The sequence below is a fragment of the Macadamia integrifolia genome, chromosome 3, assembly GCF_013358625.1.
Source record: "Macadamia integrifolia cultivar HAES 741 chromosome 3, SCU_Mint_v3, whole genome shotgun sequence".
In the NCBI taxonomy this organism is placed as follows: domain Eukaryota; kingdom Viridiplantae; phylum Streptophyta; class Magnoliopsida; order Proteales; family Proteaceae; genus Macadamia; species Macadamia integrifolia.
In genome coordinates this window covers 1,344,899-1,362,808 of record NC_056559.1, presented here as the reverse complement: position 1 = coordinate 1,362,808, position 17,910 = coordinate 1,344,899, and the positions used below count along the sequence as shown (strand labels likewise).

The window sequence follows — 17,910 nt, the reverse complement described above, 5'->3', positions numbered from 1 at the left end:
AAAAAAAAAAAAAAGCAAAGCACATAATTCTGAATCTATGATAAATAAACATTTATATTTATGCAGCCACTGTATAAGGGCCAGTTACAGAGGCTTCTCCTGAATCTGTGTGCTCACCATGAGACAAGGACCACTCTGGTGCAAATTCTGATGGATATGCTGATGCTCGATATGCGGCGGACTGTCGATCATTTGAACAGTGCTGGAGAGCCATCATATCGCCTTTATGCTTGCCAGACTAATGTTATGTATTCTCGACCACAATATTTGGATGGTAAGTCTTTACTTTGGCCCTCTATGCCTTTTCCATTTTACATGAATAATTTATAATATGATCCTATATTAGACATATCAGTATGGGCTTTAACAAGCACAGGGACATCTGGCTACAGAAACCGATGCACTAATAATTTTCCCTTGCTTTTGCTCTGTAGGTGTCCCTCCCCTGTTGTCTCGGCGCATTCTGGAAACTCTGACATACTTAGCGCGGAACCATCCTTCTGTTGCAAAGCTTTTGCTTCAGCTTGAGCTTCCACAGCCACAGGTTACCGAGTCAGAGAGCTCTGATCGGGCACATGGAAAAGCTGTGATGGTTGAGGAAGAAACTGGAAGCAAGCAAAATCAGAAGGGAGATGTCTCCATTGTCTTTCTTCTATGCCTCTTGAATCAACCTCTTTATTTGAGAAGCATTGCCCATCTTGAACAGGTAATGCTCACTTTTTGTTTTTGTTTTTTATTTATTCATTTATTTTTTGAGTTCCTGAATTTTGTTTCAAATATTAATGAGTTGACATCTATTATTTTCTGTTTCAGTTGCTAAATCTTTTGGACATAGTCATTGATAATGCTGAAAACAACTCCAGCTTATCCAATAAGTCTGGGATATCACCAGTGGAGCCAACATCTGGTTCTCAGATGCAAAATGCTGCGATAAATGTTGACAGTGGTGGTGCTTCTTCTGTTGGTGATGTCAAGTCATCCAAGATTGATGAATGCCTCAAACCCTCAGCTTCTGGTACAAATAATGAACGTGATACTCAAGCTGTACTACTCAGCCTACCACAAGCAGAACTTAGACTTCTATGCTCTTTGCTTGCACGGGAGGGGTATGCGCTACTTAGATAGACCTTTATTCTTTTTTTACTAATGAGCTAGACCTTTCATATATTTAGATTTTATATTGTCACAGTAGTTGGTTTATCTTTTTTAACTTCATTCTTTTTAGCTTGGTAAGATTGGCTGTAAATAATTTGACTTTAACGTGTTGATAACTTTATTGGAATTTCCTTAACTCCCAAAAGAAAAAGATAACTCTATTGGAATATGATGTGGGTGAAATCATGGCTGTACCCAGCAAAAAATCCACTTGCCCTGTTTGGAATTTATTGGGTAGCTTTATTGGAGTGTGTTTTGTTGTTATTTTGTATTTGTTCCTCTGCTTACCTCCTCTATTCATAGTTGGAATTTAAAATTATCACTGTTACAGCATTACCTTGAACAATGGAAGAAGCAGTGCATTCATTTCAGAAAGTAAACTTAAGGATTGAATGATGAATGGTTGTATAATCTTATCTAAATCGTTGGATGCCTTCAATTTCTCTCTCTCCAATGCTCCAAAACTGGGTTTTTTTTTTTTCAATTAATTTATTCTTTATTATTATTATTTTATAATTTGCACTCTAGGGATTCCGTTACGGTTTACCAAATTGACAATCTGGTCACTAGGTCATTGTACCACAAACAGTTCAGGTATACATGAGGCACACATTTTTAATAGGTTTTATAGTTATTTGTACCTTCTGCTTTTTTATCACTTTATCTTTGTTGGGTCTTGGAGTTGAATTATCATTGGAAACAATTTCTATTAGGGGTTCTGCTTGTGCATATAATTAGATATAGTAGTTTTATTTCCTTGAACCACGTTTTTCATGTTTGCGGCTTTATACTGTTGTAACATTGGTGCATCCTCCTCCCCCAGGGGTGTGGGGTGTGGGGTGGGGTGGGGGTTGTTATTAGTGGTGGACTTCAGAGGAAGGTTAAAGCTGAAGTGATTTGATTTTGGTCTGTTTCTTCTTTTTTTGACTGAATTAGCATGTTTCACTTGTTCTGGTACAGTCCATGCATACATATTTTGGCAGACATTTGATGGCTCTACTTTCTTATGTTGCATTAATTGTTTGCCATTGTTACATCGGTGCTGTTTCTCTTGAGTTTTAAATTGCAAGTTTAATGGTTAGATTGACAATTTTTTCTGCACAGCTTGTCAGATAATGCTTATGTTCTTGTTGCTGAGGTATTGAGGAAGTTGGTGGCTATTGCTCCATCTCACTGTCATCTATTTATTACCGAGCTAGCTGATTCTGTCAAACAATTAAGTAGATCTGCAATGGATGAGTTGCATATATTTGGAGAAGCAGAAAAAGCACTTCTGAGTACAACTTCTACTAGTGGGACTGCAATCCTGAGGGTTCTCCAAGCATTGCGTTCTCTTGTTTCATACCTACATGAGAAAGAGAAGGATCAACAATCTCCCTCTGAAAGGGGGCACAGTGATGCTCTCTCTCAAGTATGGGAAATTAATGCTGCCTTGGAGCCATTGTGGCTGGAGTTGAGCACTTGCATAAACAAAATAGAGAGTTATTCAGATTCGGTGACTGATTTGTCCACATCATCTAGAACAGTCACATCCCCAACTGCTGGTGTAATGCCTCCACTTCCAGCGGGTGCCCAGAACATCTTGCCATATATAGAATCTTTCTTTGTGACCTGTGAGAAGCTACATCCTGCACATCCTGGTACTGGTCATGATCTCAGCATTGCTGTGACTTCTGATGTTGAAGATGCTACCTCATCTGCTGCCCAACAGAAGACTCCTTCAGGCTCTATTGCAAAAGTTGATGAAAAGAACACTGCTTTCTTCAAGTTCTCAGAAAAGCATAGGAAGCTATTAAATGCTTTCATCAGGCAGAACCCTGGGTTGCTCGAGAAGTTCTCTCTCATGCTGAAGGTTCCGCGCTTTATTGATTTTGATAATAAACGTGCTCACTTCCGATCTAAGATAAAGCATCAGCATGATCATCATCATAGTCCTTTGAGAATATCAGTGAGAAGAGCATACATTCTTGAAGATTCATATAATCAACTGCGCATGCGTTCTGCTCAAGACTTGAAGGGGAGGTTAACTGTTCATTTTCAAGGGGAGGAAGGTATTGATGCTGGTGGACTAACAAGGGAATGGTATCAGTTGTTGTCCAGGGTTATATTTGACAAGGGAGCACTACTTTTTACGACAGTGGGCAACGAATCAACATTTCAGCCAAATCCTAACTCTGTCTACCAAACGGAGCATCTCTCATATTTCAAGTTTGTCGGGCGAGTGGTGTGTGCCTTTTCTTCTATTGCCATTTTTATTACTTGAATATATGCTTTACCCTTACATCATTGCTTTGCAGGTTGGAAAAGCACTGTTTGATAGTCAACTTCTGGATGTCCATTTCACTCGATCTTTCTACAAGCATATCCTGGGGGTTAAAGTTACATATCATGACATCGAGGCTATAGATCCTGATTACTTCAGAAACCTAAAGTGGATGCTTGAGGTTTGTTGCATCTCTTGCACATTCTGGATGTCCATTTCACTCCCAGAAATTTTTGTGAAGTTAGGGTATTGAGTCTTCGGCTCATGTGTTTAGTTTCAGACCAAATGGAATTGGAGATGTTGTGGGAGATATAGCTTTGAATATTCTTTAATTTTTGTAAACAAATAGGTGTCTGAAAATAAAAAGAAAAAAATTCTTATAAAAAAATACAAAGATTAATGCTGCCGCATGGGGTGGGGGAAATAAGATTGAATTTGGCTCTGAATTTTTTATTTGACCAGTGGATATGGATGGTGCCCCATCTATCTGTCACCTTAAAAGATCTTCCATTTATATAAATGTGTGGGGTGTGCTTGTATTTATATATGTAATTACATTTCTGTGCAGAGGTATATCTTTGCTCAATGCGGACTTAATGGTCTGCTTTTAAACTTTTGCAGAATGATACAAGTGATGTTTTAGACCTTACCTTCAGCATGGATGCTGATGAGGAGAAATTGATATTGTATGAAAGGGCAGAGGTAATAGCTTCTACCTGTCTTTGAAATTTCTTAATGGTATAATACTTTGTAGTCAAACTGAATCTTAAGAAATTTCAGGTCACTGACTATGAGCTGATCCCCGGTGGCCGGAATATTCGAGTTACTGAGGAGAATAAGCATGAGTATGTTGGTCTAGTTGCTGAACATCGGTTGACAACAGCTATTCGTCCTCAAATAAATGCATTTTTGGAAGGTTTCAATGAGCTGATACCTCGGGATTTGGTATCAATCTTTAATGATAAAGAACTGGAATTGTTGATAAGTGGGCTTCCAGATATTGATTGTAAGTTCCCTTCGTCGATTTGACCAATTTCATTACTAATGCTGGATGAAATGTCATTTTTGAGGATTATCCTCTCCATGAATATCCTTGAGCTAATGAGGGCTATTCTTATTTTCATTTTCTTTCAGTGGATGACCTAAGAGCAAATACCGAGTATTCTGGATACAGTGCTGCATCTCCTGTTATTCAATGGTTTTGGGAGGTGGTTCAAGGTTTCAGCAAGGAGGATAAGGCTCGTCTTCTACAGTTCGTGTCTGGCACCTCAAAGGTATTTTGTGTACAAACCCTACCCTGTACCAGGTTTTATAAATGCTACTGTTCTAGCAAGAGAAGTCCTATGAAGGTGGTTCCACAGTATATCTTGCCCTTAATGCATATAATTTCTCTACTCTGTATTTTCAGTAAGCAACTGCTGGCATGATACTGTTTGGGTGATGGATTTTCTATTTTAATTATCAAGATTGAGTGCAATAAGGGTATTGATGAGATATATAGTTGGGCCGGAAAAATTCTATCGTTTTGTTCTTGTGCTGTGTTATTTTGTGAGCTCTTCCAAGCATTCCCCCTATGCCCTTTTCTTTTTTTCCTTCTCTTTTAATAAGCTTCCTGTTTCCTGACTTCAACGAGTATTCCAAAACCGGTTTCGCTGTTTCACTTCTGAATTCTCTTGCTATTAATGATTCAGTTCACGAGTATTATTCTTTGAAGAATAGTGAGATAAGGTTAACGTGCTGAGTTGTACAAATCCTTCCAGGTGCCATTAGAAGGTTTCAGTGCACTTCAAGGAATTTCAGGCTCGCAAAGATTTCAAATTCATAAAGCTTATGGGAGCCCTGACCACTTGCCTTCTGCTCATACATGGTATCCCTCTACCAAATTTTTGTCACAAAATATGTGTAGATAGTCTACTTATGATGACTTATCCTTGTTATCTTCCATGGTCATTGCAGTTTCAACCAGTTAGACCTACCGGAGTATCCATCTAAACAACATCTAGAGGAGAGACTGCTTCTAGCAATCCACGAAGCCAACGAAGGGTTTGGGTTTGGTTGAGAACTTGTGGGCATCAGATAAGCCTTGTAGATAATGTTGTGTTTACACAGAAGAGAATTAAGAGGAAAGAAAGAGGAGAAATGGAAATTTTGGGAGGTGGGTGGGGAAAGAGAGTTAGAGCTGATAAAATTGTTAATTAATTGTACAGTGATTTTTTTTTTCTTGTGTAATTACTAATTACTGTGGCAATGTTTCTGGCAGTTTTTCATAGGCCAATGTACCACCTCGCCTCTTGATATGTTTCCTGCCATATATATCTTCCTTACATATAAGTTCGAGTTAATATGGTTAATAGGGGAATGGGTAGTTATAGATGTAACAGTTAAATGTTTGACAAAAAGCACCACCTCGTGGTTAGGCATGACTGCATGAGCATAAAGTGGATTACCGTGGATCAGACTATATTTGACTGATTTATCTTTGCCGCTTATACAAGATTTGGTCGGTCCAAAATGGAAATTTTTGTACGATGGTCCCAAGAAGTCAGGTGCAGCGGTGAAGGTTTAATCACGAGATCTTGTTTCTTGAGGTAGAGTACCGTGTTCCTTCTAAGTCAATTGCACTAATCCCTTAGTGTTATACTTTATAATAAATATTTCCATTTTATGTTTATACCTTACCAATGTATCGATGAAGGCTGATATCGATCCAATCTAACCCATGCTGGCCGATCCATTAGTTACGACAGAGAAAAAGACAGATTGAGATTTGGAGAGAGAAGGTGGACACGTGATCATCTTGTGGTGTCCAAGCACCATAATTGATGGATTCTTAAACCATATAGTCTGCTTCGGTTCCATCTTAATTCCAATCTTCGAAACTTCCAAGTGGGCTTCATTTCACGGATTAGATATGCTTGAGAAGACCAGTTGGTGAGTTTGGTAATAGCCAGAAAGCCACAAACTCTGATCCCTATTCCTCCCTTGTAGTTGTTAGTTACCCAATCCGCCGACCTTGTGAATTGCACCAACTCCACACAGCTCATCCACTACTGGTAAGTCTCAGGACTCTTTTAACTATCACTCATTGTTCAAAGTACTTCTCAGTTAGGGCCTAAACCCACCACTCTTTTGATAAGAAAAAAAATCTGCTTAGTCGCATGGCCTCTGTGCACAGATACAGGGTCCTGCAAAATTATCACTTCACCCTTTGTGAAATAAAAAATCCAACTCATAGTAATGCCCCTGTGTGCACTCTCAATGGCCTTATGGTGTACGACCCACATGACCAGCAGTGATCTCTTGCTCTAGGTTTTCATGACCGTTCTACGTTTCATGATCCACATGATTCTAATACAAAATCAAAATTGCACGTCCCCATCCAAATTACTGTAGTACCCCTTAAGAAATGTCCTAAATATCCCTCATTTGAATAATTTTCCATAATACACTCTTGCCCTAGTTCAAACTTACTCCTACAACCACTTCCCTCATAATGGTTTCCCTATGCTTTGCACACGTGAAAATTCCTGAAAATTCCTTTTATCTTATTTGTATGATATTTTATTGGTTTTGTTTTTCCCTGAAATTTCCACCAATTTTTCTGTACTTTAGGGTTGAGTTCATGAAGGGTGGAGGACGAGAGGATGGGGTTGTATCTGTTAAAAGGGACGTAACAGAGGGGAAGAATAGACAAAGCCGCTGGCCTTTAGCAGCCCTACTACTGCTGCACTAGTACTGCCGCTGTTCCTTCTCTGAACAGTACTTTCCCAAAGTCCTCTCTCTCTCTCTCAATTGCTTTTGCCTCTCTTGTCTGTTCTCACTGACCATCTGACCATCTTGTACTCATTGGAAGCCATTACATTCATGCCATGTATCCCCATTAATTCATGTATCATAGTGTTATTCCATCCATTAGTTAAGGACTAATTAACCCCAAGGGGAGTTGGCAAGGGATCACATGATCTCAATTTGAACTCCTCTTACTTTCTTGGAGTTACTCATACAGGGTGTTTAGTGTTTTTTACTGAGTTTTTAGTAAAAGTTGAATGATTCTTATTCAATTCTAGTATGACGCAGGCCATGCGGTTGAAGGTGAATCACTATATTGGAAAAAGATTACAATGGAGATCTCTCAAGAACACCCAAACTCGCGGTAAAAATACTAAAACCCATAAACGAAAAAACCCCAAATCTCACAATGTTTACATAACAAGACAATAGTACATATATATACTCCTTCAAATTGGGTTGATCCAATGGATCATGACCGGTCAGATTCTGCTACCATCACAAAACTCAGAAGGAAAAAAACCATTCATGTTGCAACTGAAACAATAAAAAAAGGATCAAATTGAAACAAAAAACTTCCTTAACGATTTTGTTTTGGATTGGCCAGTAATAAACTAAAACTGATTCAATCCATCAAAACCAAACCAAACCAAACCGACCCATCAATAAATAAATTCAATTCTGTTTTTGTTAATCAAAGTATCAAACACTGTTCATTTAGGCGCCTATTTGTTCTGTTATAACTTGGTCTCTCATGCTGCCAAGACCAAATAATCTAAGCCCCTCTCTCTCTCTCTCTTACATAAATACTACAAAGTTAAAACATTTCTCTCTCAAGTGTCTTCTAGTGAGGTCCTCCCCCCCTCTCTCTCTCTCTCTCTCTCTCTCTCTCTCTCTCTCTCTCTTCTTTTTTTTATTATTTTTATTTTTTATTTTTTTTGTGAACTCTCTCTTTCTCTCTCGTCGCTCTCATAATCTTTATTTGTTCTATAAGAGCTAGACAAATCTCTCCAGCAAATAAATTTTTTCCATTTCTAAGTGTCCCTCTTTGATGGAGATCACAGGCACACCCATCAACAAACTTTTACCTCTCATCCGCATGCATGACACCCATTAAATTCAATACCCTCTTTTTTCCTTCTTCCACAGGAAATCCTAATTCCACAGCTCATTTCCCTTCTCTCTCTGCCTTCCTCTCTCCCCTTCCCTTCTTCATCTCCTCCCCAAACACCCAACTATATTCCGATGAAGCCAGTCACCTGTGACGATAAGATAAGGCCACCGGTGGAAGCCATGAAATGCCCTCGATGCAATTCAACCAACACCAAGTTCTGCTATTACAATAATTACAGCCTTACACAGCCACGCCACTTCTGCAAGACATGTAGAAGGTATTGGACCAAAGGAGGTGCTCTTCGTAACGTTCCTATCGGCGGTGCTTCTCGCAAGAACAAGATTAGGACCACTACTAAGTCCTCCACTTCAAAGGACTACTCCTCCTCCTCCTCCTCCTCCATACCATCATCTCACTTTGGTGAATTGAGATTTGGACTTTCTCCAACTATGGATCAGTTTCTACAACTTGGTGGTGGTATAAGTGATGGAGGTAGAGGTGGACTACCTTTCTCTAAATTTCCTTCTTCCTTTGGGAAAGACTTATCATCATCCACGGCTGCTGCTATGCCAGCTTCTGGATCCTTTATGACTTCTTCAATCGAGTCTTTGAGTTATATAAATCAAGATTTGCACTGGAAGTTGCAGCAGCAGAGATTGGCTATGCTTTTTGGTGGAGAGACAAGATCACATAAAGATGGAGATGGAGGAGGAGAAGGAGGAGGGGGAGGAGGAGGAGGAGGTGATTCACTCTCGGCTCTACCTGTTGTTCTTGAAAACCAGATCTTACCGGCACAAGGGATCTCAAAAGAAGAGGTTTTTGCAGTTAATAATAATAATCCCATGAACACGAAAAGCTGTATCAGTAGTGGTGCCACAACAACAGAGTGGTTCTATGAGAACTCTTACACTCCAACCTCCACTACCATCACCAACAACAGTGGCAGCAACGAAAGCAACTGGAATGGGATTCTAGCATGGACGGATTTGCATCAATATAATGCATTACCCTAGAGAGAGAGAGAGAGAGAGATCATAAAAGAAGAAAGCTAAGGAAACCCATCTCAGATGATATTCTTTTCTTGTTTTCTCTTGGCTCTTGGTTTCAAGAAGGTGGAGGAAATGGTGAGCTTTTTTGTACTAATTTGTTGATGTATCTTTCTTTGTTAATCCATGTCTTCTTGTTCTTCTTTTCTTTATGGGTTTTTGTTAAAAAGTTCTTACAAAGCCTCATGGGAGAATGATATCTATGCTAGTTTTGTATGGTAAAACTTGCAATAAAAAGGCAAAATGTAAACTATAGTTCCTGCGATCTCTCTTTATATTCTTTAGTGCCTTTCAAGTGATACACACAGTTGAAGGTGCGAATCTGAACTTCCTGAGGAAGAAATTTGTCATTGGGATATTCGAATCTGTTAATCATGGATTCAAGACCGTTGATGTTGATTGAATAGGATGAATCAGTGTCACAAAACAACCACCTTTAATTTTACGTAGACAACAAATCATGCATATTAGAGTATTACACTGAAACTAATTACCATGAGAGAGAGAGAGAGAGAGGGAGAGAGAGGAAAAAGGTTTGACTTCATCTGTCCTCTAATTACTGTATTAGAGGACATAATGAACTAACTAAGAAGAACGAGAAAGGACAGAAAAAACTAAAGAAGAAGAAGAAATATCCCAAAACATTCCGATCATATCATCATTCTTCAATTTCCTACGATTCACGAACTGAGAAGACCAGTTTCCTTGCAAGATATAAGAGCCTTTGCAAGCCCACCTGAAGAAGAACAACTTGTGTTCACCCATGGTGTCTATGTCTATCACATTCACTTCATGGCGAAATCGAGAATGCTCGACTGCTTGGGCTATGGTCTGATCCCAATAAGGGAATATAAATTTCTCCACCACATGTTTCCCCAACAATAATCTCGACAAGTGCCCTACATCGCTACCCGTCAGAACCTTCTTGATCGTCCATCCATCGTTGGGGACCATTATCTCAGCAACTGGTTTCTTTGCAAATTCTTCTTCTTCCTCTTTGGTAGGGAGAAAGCAGTGAAGATATTTAGGTTTACCAGACTTGATCATCACCAGTTCACGTTTGCAAAACTTAAACGCTTGCAGCATATCTTTTCGTTCCTTTAACAGGTTGGTTTCCTTCGTTTTTGTGAGGATGAAGTGATTATACCAAGTGGGTTCCATTTTTGGATTTCTTAAATATAAAGAAGAAGAAGAAGAAGAAGCAAGCAAGGGGGTTGAAATCGTTGCAATTCCGATCTCGTACAATTCCGTAAAATACCACCTTCAGGGGGTGACACGTGTGTTGATACCAATGCAATGATCCAGATCTGATTTAAATGACTCTTCACTCATTTAAGGTTTTATTAGTTGAACCAGATATGGACCATTGCATTGGTATCAATACACGTGTCACCCCTTAAGGTGGTATTTCACAGAATTGTACGAGATCGGAATTGCAGACGATTTTTTTCCGCAAGCAAGACAAGCGAGGAGGAATGATTAATTCTTTGCATTCAAGGGGTTTGCTGGGTTGAAATCGTCTGCAATTCCAATCTCGTACAATTCCATGAAATACCACCTTCAGGGGGTGACACGTGTATTGATACCAATACAATGGTCCAGATCTGGTACAACTAATAAAACCTTAAATTAGTGAAAAATCCTTTAAATCAGATCTGGACCATTGCATTGGTATCAATACACGTGTCACCCGTTGAAGGTGATATTTCATGGAATTGTACGAGATCGAAATTGCAGACGAATTTTTTCCGGGGTTTGCTGATGGAATTCCATGAAATACCACCTTCAGGGGGTGACACGTGTATTGATACCAATACAATGGTCCAGATCTGGTACAACTAATAAAACCTTAAATTAGTGAAGAGTCCTTTAAATCAGATCTGGACCATTGCATTGGTATCAATACACGTGTCACCCGCTGAAGGTGATATTTCATGGAATTGTACGAGATCGAAATTGCAGATGATTTTTTTCCGGGGTTTGCCTGTTGGGCTAGGTATTTTTTGTTGTTGGCTAAGGATGAAAAGCTTGGGCTCTACTTCAAAGTTTCAATTTCATGGGAGGAGTCATACTTGGGACAGGTTTAGACAACAATACAATACAACAGTCACGGTTATACAAGGAATTGAACAGTTTCATGTGACAGGTGTTACGGTTTTTTTTTTCTCTCCTTATATACTGGTATTTATTTTAATAATTTTTAATTCTGTTTTTACCATTGAGTCGTAGTACCAGTGTATCGGTATTGGATTGACTTCTACCGATAACGATCCAATAGAAATCCTAACCATCGGTGTCCAAATCTTGTTGAGCCTTCCATAACGGAGATCAAGTTAGGTTGTCAAGTAAGAACAAGATGTTACTTGGATACATCGGACCTGTCATTTTTTTCTTGAATTTAGACCGGTCAGTGTTATGAAAATTAGAATCGGTCAGAGCCGGCCCAAATGGGTCTCAGAAACCGTAAAATTGGATCTTCAGATTTGGAAACCAAGATTCTGCAAGAAAAACTCGAGTCCAGAGTCCATATCAAGTCCTTGTACGGGAATGTTTGATTCACATTTTGGACTCTACTTAATTTCTCTCTTCTTTTAATTAGTTTTTATCTTTCATCTTCATTATTATTTTTTTTCTTAGGGAAAGGATATGTATGCAATCAAACAAACTACTATATTTTGTAACAAGTATAATAGTTACATTTATTTTCGGTTTAAATTAACAAACCATTAAACTTGTAACAAACATAAGAGAGAATGCATTTTGTGTGATGCACCATCCATTTAAATTACACATCAAATGCTTATTTGAAAGTGAACCCTGTTCCATGATTATTATATCCATATACTTACCAAGGATATGAAAGAAGGGCTGTTGACAGTCTCAACTATATATAAAAGGATATCATCCAAAACCTATTTAACCAAATTAAATTCCAATGATTTTATGAAATTAGCATTTATATCACAAATAGTACTCTAGTTCAAAATAAACAGCCATTCTCGCTAGTCCTGTCATAGCAAACAAACCAGTCCATGAATGCTCAGTCACACGGGAACCACAATCAAGCACCATTCAAAGATTAGCTTAGTAATTTAGAAGCAGCAAATCATATAAAAATAAAATGAAACATACTTTTCCAAATCTTCCTTCTCAAACAAGTCAATGACTGAAAATAAAGACAAACCTGTATCAAGTCGATTTGCATTTCTTTGGAATTTCAGTTCTTAAAGCAACAAAGTTCAATAAATCAATCAATCTCCTTATGCTCCACTGTTTCAAAAAGGAAGATGAGACTAGTAGTAATACAATGACGAATAGAGAAATTGGTTTATCACCATATTTTAGTTCATTCATTAACAAATCCTTGATCCTGAATTTTCAAATTTGAGCTACTGTCACCATATTAACTTCCGATTAGATGGTGAGAACGTTTGTACACTAATGTTTCTGCTTCAGCATAATTTATATGCATGCATCAAAGATTATATTGCTAACATTTCAACCCTTCTCAACCCAGAAAAATTGGGCTCAAGATCAATATCTGTTTGTGTCATGGAATACATTTCCAGTAACTGCTATGATTCTCCTCCATTCAACAGTGAGAACATTTGCTTACAAGGACTTTTGCTTGTGTTTAAGTAGGAGGGGGGAGAAGAAGAGAGGAAGGATGGTATGGATACATCCAAGACAGGCCTGGCTTCACTAGTTTTCACGTCTTTCACTATCTTGACCATCCCCTAGTCTTATCTCTCTCCTTGATTCCTTGGACCTGATCTCTGCTGATTCTGCCACGAGGAAAAATCTTTGGAGCAGTATTAACTGGTTTGGTTGGTCTTGTAACTCTCGTCAACGGTTTAACTGGGTCAATTTGCCTAACTTTCCCAAGCTCAGTTCGCACCCTCTTCTTTACAAGTGAGGAATTGTTCTCCACCTCACCACTTTGGGTATCTCTTTTCCTTTTAATCTCATGGTGGGGTTCAGTCCCACGTAGCAAAACAGAACCTTGATTCATTGGGCGATTGATTGAACTTGAGCTCTTCTTTACAAGTGAAGAATTGTTCTCCACCTCACCACTTTGGATATCTCTTTTCCTCTTAATCTCATGGAGGGGTTCAGTCCCACGTAGCAAAACAGAACCATGATTCATTGGGCGATTGATTGAACTTGAGCTCCTTAGAATCTGGGGATCAATTTCACTCATGGATTCCTCCCTGGACTGGGCCTTTCCTTCAGTTGGGGTAGCTACTCCTGACTTCCCTGTTGGATTCAATAGTAGCATAGAATCCTTTTGTTCTCGCTCTCTTAGTTTGTCTTCAAGCTTCTTAACCTGCCATAATATTCAAAGCTGAAGTTAGCATGTCCATGAAATCCCCCCTTGATAATGCACTTCCCATTTCAGTTTTCATTGGCAAGAGTCCCATCTCTTAGGCACATTCTTATAGAAAGCCCTTAATCAGAATGAAAGTTGATAGAAAGGACCTTCACCTTCTGCTTAAGGAATTTGGACTCTGAGTTTTGTTCTTGCTCTTTCAGCCTGCTCTCCAGTTCCTTGACCTGGGTTACATGAGAGAACAAAAATTAATACTTTGTAGAATCCCTTTCGCCGGTCAAAGTACAACTGCCTACTTTAGTTGCAACAACCTTTTGCTGAAGGGTGATAGAATCTGATACAGACTGAAGTTCTCTGTCTTTCAGCTTCTCTTCAAGATCTTTGACCTGTGTAAACACAGAAAATTTTACTAATTAGCAATCTTTATGTTTGTCGTCTTTTCTTGTATTTCATTTTTAAGGATAGGTTAGCTAGGAGACGAATGCTAATACAATGTTACACTAGCATTTTCCTTTGTCTTTGATTTTTTATTCAAATGGAAAAGTTGTACTCTGTTGCAGCAACCTTGTGTTGAAAAGTGATAGACTCCATTTGCTGTCTCTCTTTCAACTTGTTTTCAAGCTCCTTAACCTTAGAAGCATCAAAGAATTCAAATATCACATAACTGTCCATTTCCTGTAAGAACAAAGGAAACTCAAAAAAATTCTTTCAAAGAGCAACCTTTTGTTGAAGGGTCATGCAAGTTTCTTCACTTCCCTTCAATTTCTCTGCAAGATGCCGACATTGCTTCTCCAGCTGTCTGTGTAACTCTATCTTCAACTCAAGCTGGCTTTCAAGTTCTTTTACTTTTTCCTGTTGATTTTTGCAAAGCTGATCTTTGCTTCTAGCCTTATTTTCAGAGTTTTGAATGTTATCCTCCAGCTTCCGTAAGGAATCATCTTTTGATCTAGACTCCAGCTGTGCTTTTTCAAGCTTCAAGGAAAATTAGAAAGAATAGGTAACTCTGCACTTGGCTCATCAATGTAAGAAAAAGTATATCTTAAAGGGAAAAGGAGAACATATTAATTGAAAGGACATCATATTTAAACCAGAGAGACACGTACCAATGTTTTCATCTTTTGAAGCTCACTAATGTCAATCTGCTTCTTTACAGGACCCAACTCAATTCCTCGAACCCGAGTTGCAAAGTTCAATGAACTTAATGTCTCACCTAAGTCGTGTTCTGAAGGGCTTATTTGCACAAACATCAGAGTTTTGGATTCACCCCCTGTAATTCATAAGCCAATGATACAACAGCATACTTTAAATAGTTGATGAAAGATTAGACTTGAATGCACAACCATTTTTAAGTATCGATGTCATGTAGAACAGACTTCAATTCACTAAAAGGAAAAAAAAATAAAATATTTTATTAAGCTGATACAAAATCTAAATCCAAAACAGTTAGTCCTTTACCTAATGAATCTTGGAGCAAATGTGTCAATTTGGAATTCCTGCATAAGTCCCAAGAACCTAATCAGTACTACGATGGCAAGGTTTGGATTAGTCTGGCATATGAGTTAAGATAAAGGTAGACCTATATGGAATATGACTGCTTTTGCTTGCTAGAGCAGATATGACATCCCCAAGGGCCGAAAGTGATCTATTGATATTCTGAGCTTCCTTGAGCCGCTCACCTTGCACTTCAGTTTTTGCAAGCCTCTCACTGCCTGCTAAGTCCACAAGCCAAAGTTTGCTCTTTGTGCACTCTCCATTTAACAGATTCTTCGCTTTTACCATTATAGAAAGCATGCTGAAGAGAGCTAAGAAAAAAAAGTTAAAAAAAGAAAAAGAAAAAGAAGCAATGCTTCATAACTAATCAAAATGAGCAAAGAGTTTGCATGGCACAGACCAATGAGACCGGCTGCTATGCTCATTCACGTTGTTGGATCCAACAGCCCTAGCATTACTTCCAGCCTGTAGAACATCCCAGACCTCTTTTATGTTCTCAACTTTGGCTTCAACAATTCCTGGAACATGATGAACCCCTTCGGAAGCTTGCCGTATCTCCAACCTAAAAGCACAGCGTCAACAAAAATCTCAATAGCCATCACCCAGAAAAAAAATGTCATACTTTAGTCGCTCATACACCTTAAACACAAGATACCAAGTCAAGGCTTCCTAAATAATTGCACCTAGAACCTAACAATTTAATCTTGTTCTTACTTTTTGGATGCTGGTGATGTGGCAAGCAAGTCCCTGATCTGCTCATTGTAGACTTCAAGCGCACTAACTGATATATTGTATTTAAAAGTCTCACTCCTATCCTTCATGATTTTGAACAACTGATCCAGAGTCCTATAATTGACTCCCCGGTTCTGCTCTGTACCCTCCATCGTAAAAGTCTTTCCTGTCCCCGTTTGCCCATATGCAAATATGCAGACATTATATCCATCTAACACTGATATCACCAAGGATGAGGCATCCTCAAACACAGCAGCTGTAATGGCCAAAGAAAACATAATTAATTGCAAGAACTTCAACGATCTGTTTAGACCCACTAACTAATCAAGAGATGCTAATACCTTGATCATCCTTTGGTGTATAAACTCTGTCAAATTTGAAGGTCTTTTTCATTGTACCACCATTCAAAATCCCTAATTCTCCATCCTTGGCTGCATTAAAGTCTACAATTGTTGCGTACCCTGCAGAAACTTCCCCCTTACTTAGTGGACGGCATCGACAGAAAACCCTGATATTCCCTGAAATATAATAGACACAAAAAAAGTAAAGAGTCATCTCGATTCTCAATCAGGAAATGAAGCAGGAAAGCCCATTAATCACATAAAGATAGTCAAAATTGAATAAAAAACAAACCTTTTGCTTCCTGGATTTGATTGAAGAGTTTTTTCCTCTTTATCTGCTCTTCACTATACTTCACTTTAAGATCCTCACACTGTGCAACTGTGAAGAAATTCAATTTAGACTCATGAGATGTTGAAGTTCCAATACCAATTTCCCAGTAAAACAAGAATCCCACTTACCCAAAGCCTGTACTGCAAAGACCATTTTATTCAATTCTGGAATTGAATCAGCACACTCATGAGCTTCATGAGAGAGTTTAGAATGCTCCTGTTTCAGAGTCTGCAATGAATTTAATATGTTGTCATCAAAACTGAGTTCCAAACCAGTCTAAAAATATGTCCATAAGAGAGAAACTTCTTCATGCATTCTTCAAAGAACTGCCTTACCTTAAATTTTTCTTCTAAATCATTAACAGCAGCAATCCAGAACTTCTTATCATGGTCATATCTACTACAGATATCCCTCAGTTCTGTCCCTTGCTTTTCCATAGCTTGATCTAGAATTGTAGAAAGTACACAATGAGGAGATTTCAGAATAGAAAAATCTTACTTGCCAGTTGGTAGACCATCAAATTTGTTTTTGATCAATGAGTCTTAAAAGGAGATAACATGGTAAGAACTAGAATGATAGTAACTTATCAGGATAAGATTATACACTTAAGGTTTCATATTTTTTTGGCTGGTCAACCCAAAACATAGTTGTAATCAAATAATATATTGTTATGGCAACCATTTAGGTCGACCATTTGGCTAATGAAATCTTTTCAGATGGTGTGATACACTGTGAAGCCATCTTTATGTTCTACCTGAAAAATGAACATTGGTTTGAGGGAAACTACTGACCTTGGGAGTGAATTTGGAAGACCTTATTGTCAAGTTCCATCATAACCTTCTCTAGCCGCACATTTTCAGCTGTCAGAGACATCCAAGCCTCGTGGCACTCATCTGTCTTCAGCTTGCACTGGGTAGTCAATTCTTCTATCTTTTTCTCATACTTGGCTGTAAATTTCATCCGCATAAGTTTCTTCTGCAAAACCACAACTATTGTCAATCCATAAAAATAGATAGGATAAATAAAGACATTTCAGAAACTTCAAATCTGCATCAAGTGTATCTAGTCCACTGACCTGATCTGAAGGAACTTCTATCTCAGCAGCACAGTATTTACAAATAAGGTGATCAGATTTCACCTGGGTAGCTGCACACATTTTGCAGCAAAGCTGAATTAAGTCTTAAAACTGTTGGAATATGCCTGAATCATAAATTGGATATAATATTGATCGTTACTGTCACTCTTAGACCTTTATTCAGATAATTATAATTTCAATAACTAGAACTTTTTATTTCACTCAGAAAAGAACGATCATTTT

At 38.4% G+C, this 17,910-nt stretch overlaps 4 protein-coding genes across 5 annotated transcripts in view; 2 read left to right on the top strand and 2 right to left on the bottom strand.

Moving 5' to 3' along the window:
• LOC122073869 (E3 ubiquitin-protein ligase UPL2-like) overlaps positions 1–5,727 on the top strand; it is a 16,605-nt gene extending 10,878 nt beyond the window's left edge. For both annotated transcript variants that reach the window (XM_042638544.1, XM_042638543.1), the window contains exons 8-17: positions 67–274; positions 435–706; positions 814–1,106; positions 2,260–3,379; positions 3,453–3,599; positions 4,040–4,120; positions 4,199–4,424; positions 4,553–4,692; positions 5,179–5,285; positions 5,375–5,727. In XM_042638544.1, the coding sequence (XP_042494478.1) occupies positions 67–274; positions 435–706; positions 814–1,106; positions 2,260–3,379; positions 3,453–3,599; positions 4,040–4,120; positions 4,199–4,424; positions 4,553–4,692; positions 5,179–5,285; positions 5,375–5,477 (2,697 nt within the window). In that variant the 3' untranslated portion in view covers positions 5,478–5,727. The remainder of the gene's footprint in view (positions 1–66; positions 275–434; positions 707–813; positions 1,107–2,259; positions 3,380–3,452; positions 3,600–4,039; positions 4,121–4,198; positions 4,425–4,552; positions 4,693–5,178; positions 5,286–5,374) is intronic.
• A 2,553-nt stretch (positions 5,728–8,280) lies between these two features.
• LOC122072729 (dof zinc finger protein DOF5.7-like) lies at positions 8,281–9,490 on the top strand. The gene has a single exon (XM_042637123.1). It carries the CDS (start codon positions 8,453–8,455, stop codon positions 9,332–9,334), a length of 882 nt encoding a protein of 293 aa, XP_042493057.1. The 5' UTR covers positions 8,281–8,452; the 3' UTR covers positions 9,335–9,490.
• A 462-nt stretch (positions 9,491–9,952) lies between these two features.
• On the bottom strand, positions 9,953–10,528 carry LOC122073676 (B3 domain-containing protein At2g33720-like). The gene has a single exon (XM_042638306.1). The coding sequence runs from the start codon at positions 10,526–10,528 to the stop codon at positions 9,953–9,955; it is 576 nt and encodes a 191-aa protein (XP_042494240.1).
• Positions 10,529–12,682: 2,154 nt separating this feature from the next.
• Positions 12,683–17,910, bottom strand: part of LOC122072843 (kinesin-like protein KIN-14R) — a 6,790-nt gene continuing 1,562 nt past the window's right edge. Inside the window, exons 4-19 of the mRNA XM_042637270.1 lie at positions 17,668–17,738; positions 17,384–17,567; positions 16,928–17,037; positions 16,721–16,820; positions 16,554–16,640; positions 16,262–16,438; positions 15,903–16,176; positions 15,589–15,750; positions 15,274–15,489; positions 15,153–15,190; positions 14,801–14,964; positions 14,418–14,669; positions 14,262–14,327; positions 14,009–14,083; positions 13,853–13,921; positions 12,683–13,694 (exon numbers count right to left, since the gene is read on the bottom strand). Coding sequence (XP_042493204.1) covers positions 13,089–13,694; positions 13,853–13,921; positions 14,009–14,083; positions 14,262–14,327; positions 14,418–14,669; positions 14,801–14,964; positions 15,153–15,190; positions 15,274–15,489; positions 15,589–15,750; positions 15,903–16,176; positions 16,262–16,438; positions 16,554–16,640; positions 16,721–16,820; positions 16,928–17,037; positions 17,384–17,567; positions 17,668–17,738 — 2,651 coding nt within the window. The 3' untranslated portion in view covers positions 12,683–13,088. The remainder of the gene's footprint in view (positions 13,695–13,852; positions 13,922–14,008; positions 14,084–14,261; positions 14,328–14,417; positions 14,670–14,800; positions 14,965–15,152; positions 15,191–15,273; positions 15,490–15,588; positions 15,751–15,902; positions 16,177–16,261; positions 16,439–16,553; positions 16,641–16,720; positions 16,821–16,927; positions 17,038–17,383; positions 17,568–17,667; positions 17,739–17,910) is intronic.

Excerpts from the sequence above, each read along its gene's own strand:
- LOC122073676 (XM_042638306.1), bottom strand. The coding sequence starts at position 10,528 with ATGGAACCCACTTGGTATAATCACTTCATCCTCACAAAAACGAAGGAA.
- LOC122072729 (XM_042637123.1), top strand. The coding sequence starts at position 8,453 with ATGAAGCCAGTCACCTGTGACGATAAGATAAGGCCACCGGTGGAAGCC.